The sequence below is a fragment of the Manis pentadactyla genome, chromosome 2, assembly GCF_030020395.1.
Source record: "Manis pentadactyla isolate mManPen7 chromosome 2, mManPen7.hap1, whole genome shotgun sequence".
Classification (NCBI taxonomy): domain Eukaryota; kingdom Metazoa; phylum Chordata; class Mammalia; order Pholidota; family Manidae; genus Manis; species Manis pentadactyla.
Window position 1 is genome coordinate 215,953,624 of NC_080020.1, and position 6,000 is coordinate 215,959,623.

Here is a 6,000-nt window from a genome sequence, read left to right on the forward strand (position 1 = left end):
TGTTTTCAAGATTCATCCACGTTGTAGCATATAATTTCATTTCTTTTTAAGGTAGAATAATATTCCATTGTAAGTACATACTACATTGTATGTATGGATAATGTCATGAATGGATACATCTTTTTATAGACATTTGGATTGTTTCCATCTTGTGGTTATTGTGAATAATGCTGCTAAAGAGACAATAACAAGTGTTGGTGAGGATGTGGAGGAATTGGAACTATTCTCCACAATGCTAATAGGAATGTAAAATGGAGCAGCCACTGTGGAAAACATTTTGGTGGTTTCTCAAAAAATTAAAAATACAATTACCATATGATCCAGCAACTCCACTTCTATGTACACACTGAAATGAATTGAAAGCAAGGACTTGAACAGATTAACTGAACAGATAATTGTATGACAAAGTTCATTTCTGATAAATCAGTCATCTTAATGGGTACAAAGTAACATCTCATAGTAGTTATGATTTGCCATTTCCTTAATGATTAGTGATGTTGAACATCTTTTCATGTGTTTATCAGCCATTTGTGTATCTTCTTTGGGAAAATATCTGGATAAATTTTTAATCAACCCTAAAAATGTATTTCAACATGTATGTTCAAATTAAAAGAAATTCCTTAGGTGCTCTGGCATTCCTGAATCATGAGCCACTCTGAGTATCACACTAAAGTCCAGACTCGTTTAATATGACAAAAGTTTAGCTCATTTTTAAAAAGCAGCCTCCCCATGTAAAATGGGCTCAGTTCACTTTAATCAACCAGTTCTTAAATGCAAGTTAGTGGAACCATCCTACTCTTGCAAAGTTTAGCAAAAACACTTGAGAGACAACAAAAAGCATGTATTTATCCTCTCTCTCCTACAGGCAAGATCCTTTACCAATTTCATTTCTTGCATGAAGCCCAAAAACTCCATTTCCCATGAAAGGCATTCCCTATGGAAAAAGTAATAATGAGTCTAGGGGTGTTGGGAGAGTACCACCACCAAAAGGTGGCCCATTCAGTATAACAGCCCACTAAAAATTTCTGCTTTGGGACAAGTCCATGTAACATATCACTAAAGTGTACTTTCCTGAGCTGATATTGCCAAGAGGGTTATGGCCAAATCAACTGCTGAAATATGCTCCTCCCAAAGCTAGTAACTCTTTACAGCAAATACTGCCCAAACAATCTTTGGATTTCCAAGACCAGTTTTAAATTTACTCTATTCACCAAACAGCTAATAGTCTTAAGTAAATTCTGATCCCAATCTACTTTATATATATGATGCTAAAACATAGGTAGAAAATAAAATATTAAAATTAACTACCCCAGTTCTATATTAGAGGGTCCTGCCTTCTTTCACTCTTTATTTACTGTGCACCAATACATGCAGAGATGCTTCCAGGTACTTAGCATCTATCAGCAAAAAAAAACAAAGACAAAGATTTCTACCCTTGTGCAGCTTATGATCCAGTGCCCTTGGATTCATTTTGAGACTGGTGTGTGTGGAACATACCAGTAATTTGTTTTTGCAACTCTGATTTATTTCGCAATAAATCTGACTATATCATATATAATTTCTGACATAGATGTGTGGGAATTTAAAGTATATAGGAAAATATATACTTGTGGGCATTTTAAGAAAGCACCATAAGCTCATAAAAATTATTTTTCCAAGAATCAACAGCTGATAAGTAACTAAATGATTGTTGCTAATAATGAAGAACTGTCTTATATTGACAGTTTGGCTCTTCTGAACCCCTACAAAGTTAACTACTGCTATTTAAACCCCAGGAGGTTTGTTTAAACTCAAATTCCACTATCATTCATAATTAGAGAATGCTCTAGATTTTAAAACAAACAACCCTAGTCAACTGATAAAATTTTAAATGTCCTAAGAGAACTACACATTCAAGGTATTTCTAGTCATCTGCACGTTAGCTAACTGGTTGGTTTAGACTGTTCAGACCTGCACTGTCCAATATGGTAGCCACCAGCCACATATGACTCTTGAGCACATGAAATGAGCCTGATCTAAATTGCAATGAGCTGTAAGTATAACATACACACTGGAAGAAAAAAAGGTAAACTCTCTCAGCAATTTTTTAATCTGGGTTACAGAAAATAACATTTGGATAAAATGCATTAAAACATATTATTAAATTCTTCATTTACTTTTTTAAATGTGGCTACTAAAAAGTATTTTCTATGTGGCTCATGTTATCTTCTCTTAGCAGTAGTTTAAGTCATCTAAACCTGCACACAGAGCTGTATTTGCAATGTTTAAGCCATACTCAGAACTTCATACTTATGTACATATTCATTTCTCAGCTTACGTTCAACATACATATCAAAATAAAAAATTCATTTCTCAGTTTACATTCAACATATATATCAAAATATCAAACTTTTTTGTCAAAAATGAAAGTTTCGGAGTCTAAAGTAAAAGAGTTCAGCAGAGCACTAATATCTGGATGACCAAATATTGTCACCTGTGTGACAGGGTATTTAATCCATAAAATAACTTGTTCTGCCACATATCAGCAGCACAAGGGTCACATGTTCCATATGTAGCTAATATACACTGTGCTCCTACAGTATGCCTGGCACCATGCTAGGTGCTTTACTCTCACTGACCCATAAAAGCCTCACAAATTCCCTATGTGGTAGGCACTACTATTAACACTATTTCAAGAAGAAACCGAACAAGTTGAAGATAAAAGTAATTTGCCAAAGTCCCATCAAATAGTAACTTGTGGAACTAGGATACCAACCTTAGCAGGCTTGATCCAAAACCACTACACACTGCCCCTAGTAAAAGGACTGCCTCAGATTAAGTCATTACTTACAGGGTTGGGTTTTAGTTGTGGGTATGTATCCCTTACAAAAAGACTAGAATAGATGAGGTGGAGTTAATGCTTTGCTTCCTACTCTCCACCCCCCACCCATCTCAATGGCTGTTAAAGCTGGCCACTTGAATTAAATCCCTGATCTTACTAAAGGTTTTTCCTATGTCCCTTTTCCAGAAGGGCCCTATCCCACCCCCTCTAGCCCAATTCCTATTTGTCCTTCACCCTTCATTTTAGACATCATCTCCATGCAAGTTTACTCGGACTCCCCATGATTTATGCTAGTTACTCCTCCTCCCTATGCTTACCCCGGTTGTAGCACTTTCCACACTCTATTGTCATTGTCCTCACTAGATAGCTCCTCAAGGGGTGCATCTTGTTCATTTATCTCCAGTGCCTAAACAGTGCGTAGCATTAGATGCTCAATAAATATTTGCTTACATCTAACCACCTGACCCACCCAGCTACAGCTTAAAGTGGAATATTAAAAGCAAACTTAGCGGTAGGAAGTGCTAACCCACAAGCAGAAAACAAGTTCTAAGTTTCACGAAATTCATAACAGGTCAAGAGAACAGTATGATACTCCGGAAATAATGATTATGATTATCAATGACTACCCCCACCCCCACCCCAACACACACAGAGGGAGCAAAATGAAAATTTTAAACGATCACTTGCTCAATTTTAGTATAATTTGTTTTATGAGAACGAAGTAAGTAGCTGAAAAATATTTGCTATAAGAAAGCCAAATCAGTAAAACCAGTAACACTATAAATTGTTTGAAATCAGCTTAAGTTTGCTAATTCCCGGAGTTCAAAGACGACTGCAGTTGCTTTTTAAATTCGTCTCGATGTAGAATAATTACATTTGAAAATTACTGCACTGCCCCAAGTGCTGAGTCGTGGGCTCCAAGTAACAGAGACAACCGTGTATCCTTTAAGACATTTGTGGTGTGTTGGGGGCGGGGAGGAGGATGGGTTTCACATACAATCCATTTAACAGAATTCGTGTTAACGCTACTAAATTTTCTAATCAGAGTCAAAAAGGACTTTCCTAGAGCCTTCCCTTTTCTTTTTCTCAACGGGAAACCGATTAAAAAGGTCAAACTTTAGCTCTTACTTGCACACTAATTCTGAAACATGATTGAAAAGTACATGAGAAGTCCTAGGGCTATGACAGGCCAAATACATTGCTGTAAATTCTAGCGTCAACGTAAACTAGAAGGGGGAACGTCATTCTTTCGGGTTTGAGGACAGAAACTGATCTCCCTTAGATTACTGACTGCTGCTGTTGATATCTGCAAAAGCACTGTGCGGCAAACATGCCATAGAGTCCCACCCCAAGCACGGAGAGCCTCCGATTGTTTGACACATCAATGGATTAGTCAACGAGGGCAACTCGCTTTCCCCCTCTAATTTGCTTTAATTATTCCTCTCACAAATCCTTAAGCTGTACTTTAAATTATGACCATATGGAATCTTCTCTGCCCTTAAGTATAAATCCAGACGACTTCTATTGCTTCGATCCCAACCACTAAATTAATCTGTTACAAATATAGTACTTGTAGTAACGCCACACAAATATGGAAAAAGCCAGTTCAGTCGCTTAAAGAAATAGGATTCTTGAACGCTGAGAATGCTGCATATCTTGTAAAGCAAGCACTGAGCAGAGTGGGAGACCTGCTGGAAAGCACAAGACCGGATGGAAAGCATGGAAGACCCCGCCCCAGTAAGCTCGATGCGGATTCAAACAGTAACTTGAATCTGTCGCTTGGAATCGGAATCACTGAAACAAAGGCGTTTATTACGGGAAGATGTCTAGAATAAAAGAAACGGTTTACAGCTACACAGACAGTACACCACCCTCCCACAAATCTTACCTATGGTGGAAATAAAGGTGGTATTGAAGGCATCATCCGAAAAACGGAAAAGGACGCAGGTCTTCCCCACTCCCGAGTCCCCGATCAGGAGCAGCTTGAAAAGCAGGTCGTACGTCTTCTTCGCCATTGGGAGGAGCGGCTCAGGCTCTCGCCGCCGGCGGCCCCAAGGGATCGGTCCCTCTCACTACCGCCAACTCCTCACTCAGGCGTTCTCAGGCCGGAGGACAAGGGAAGCTTGGTAAGGAGGAATCGAGAGGGCTCGGGCGACCTACGAACGGCCTCGTCGAGGAAGCCCCGACAGTGACGGCGTCCGGTACGTCCGAGGGCGGCGACCGCAGCTCCGCAGCCTCTCCCAGCCGCTCCACCCGGTTCCGGGGAGTCGGTCGGGACAAAATGGCCTCCCCTCCCCCCTCAGCTGCTCGGCCGGGACGCTCCCACGGGCAAGCAAGCCAGCTCTGCCGTCGAGGGAGCGCGGCGGGTGTGAGGCCTGTCTCCCTTTCGAGCAGAAACTCCACGCTAGAACGCGGCGATGGCAGCGAAGGAGAACGCCGAGCCGACGAGCTCATACATAGCCACAGCAAGGAGAGCCTCCCCGGCCAGAGCCACCTTTTCCCCGTGCCCTCTCACGCCGGCGTGCGCGCTGCCTGAGACGCACGCAAGGACGTACACCCGCCCGCCTCGCCTCCTCGCCTGGCGGTCCGCCTCTGCGCAGGCGCCCTGTAGGGTGTTGGGGCACACGGGGGCGGGAGTGGAGCTCTGGGTTTCCAAGCCTCAGCCTAAGGCCGGGCAGACAAGACAGAGGGGAGGGGCGCGAGAGGGCGAGGCCTCGGGCGCGCTCCCTGAGGCCGCCTGATAGGGTGCGCGGGGTTACGAGCACGCCCCGCGGGGGAGGAGCAGCTAAGTGACTGCGCAGGCGCGGCACGCTGGAGAAGCCCTCTGAACCCCCCCTTAACCCTCCCAGGGTTCCCTCCCCGCTGCGCCGAGATACCTTGTGCTGTGTTTGTCGCGTCTGTGGCACTTACGGTCTTGGAGCAGCGACAGGCTTGGATGGCCGTGTGTTCATGTGAAGCTGTAACTCGTAAACGCGAGAAAAAGTAGCGCCGTGGGTCATTTAATAGCCTCTTTGCTAAAATGAGACGCATCCTGGAGTACCCTCCCTCGTGGCAAGAGGTGATAAGGAAAACAGCCCATCCCGTCTTACTCAAGGAGCAAGAGTTGGCGTTCAAGAGAGCAGGAATTTGAAATGGAAAAACTGGCCATGCTGCTCGGTTGGGATGATGTAATCTGCCTT

At 43.0% G+C, this 6,000-nt stretch overlaps 1 protein-coding gene across 1 annotated transcript in view; it reads right to left on the bottom strand.

Annotated features, from left to right (window-relative positions):
• RAB10 (RAB10, member RAS oncogene family) overlaps nt 1-4,940 on the bottom strand; it is an 86,764-nt gene extending 81,824 nt beyond the window's left edge. The window contains exon 1 of the mRNA XM_036881658.2: nt 4,710-4,940. Within this exon, the coding sequence (XP_036737553.1) occupies nt 4,710-4,836 (127 nt within the window). The 5' untranslated portion in view covers nt 4,837-4,940. The remainder of the gene's footprint in view (nt 1-4,709) is intronic.
• Between the last annotated feature and the right edge of the window lie 1,060 nt (nt 4,941-6,000).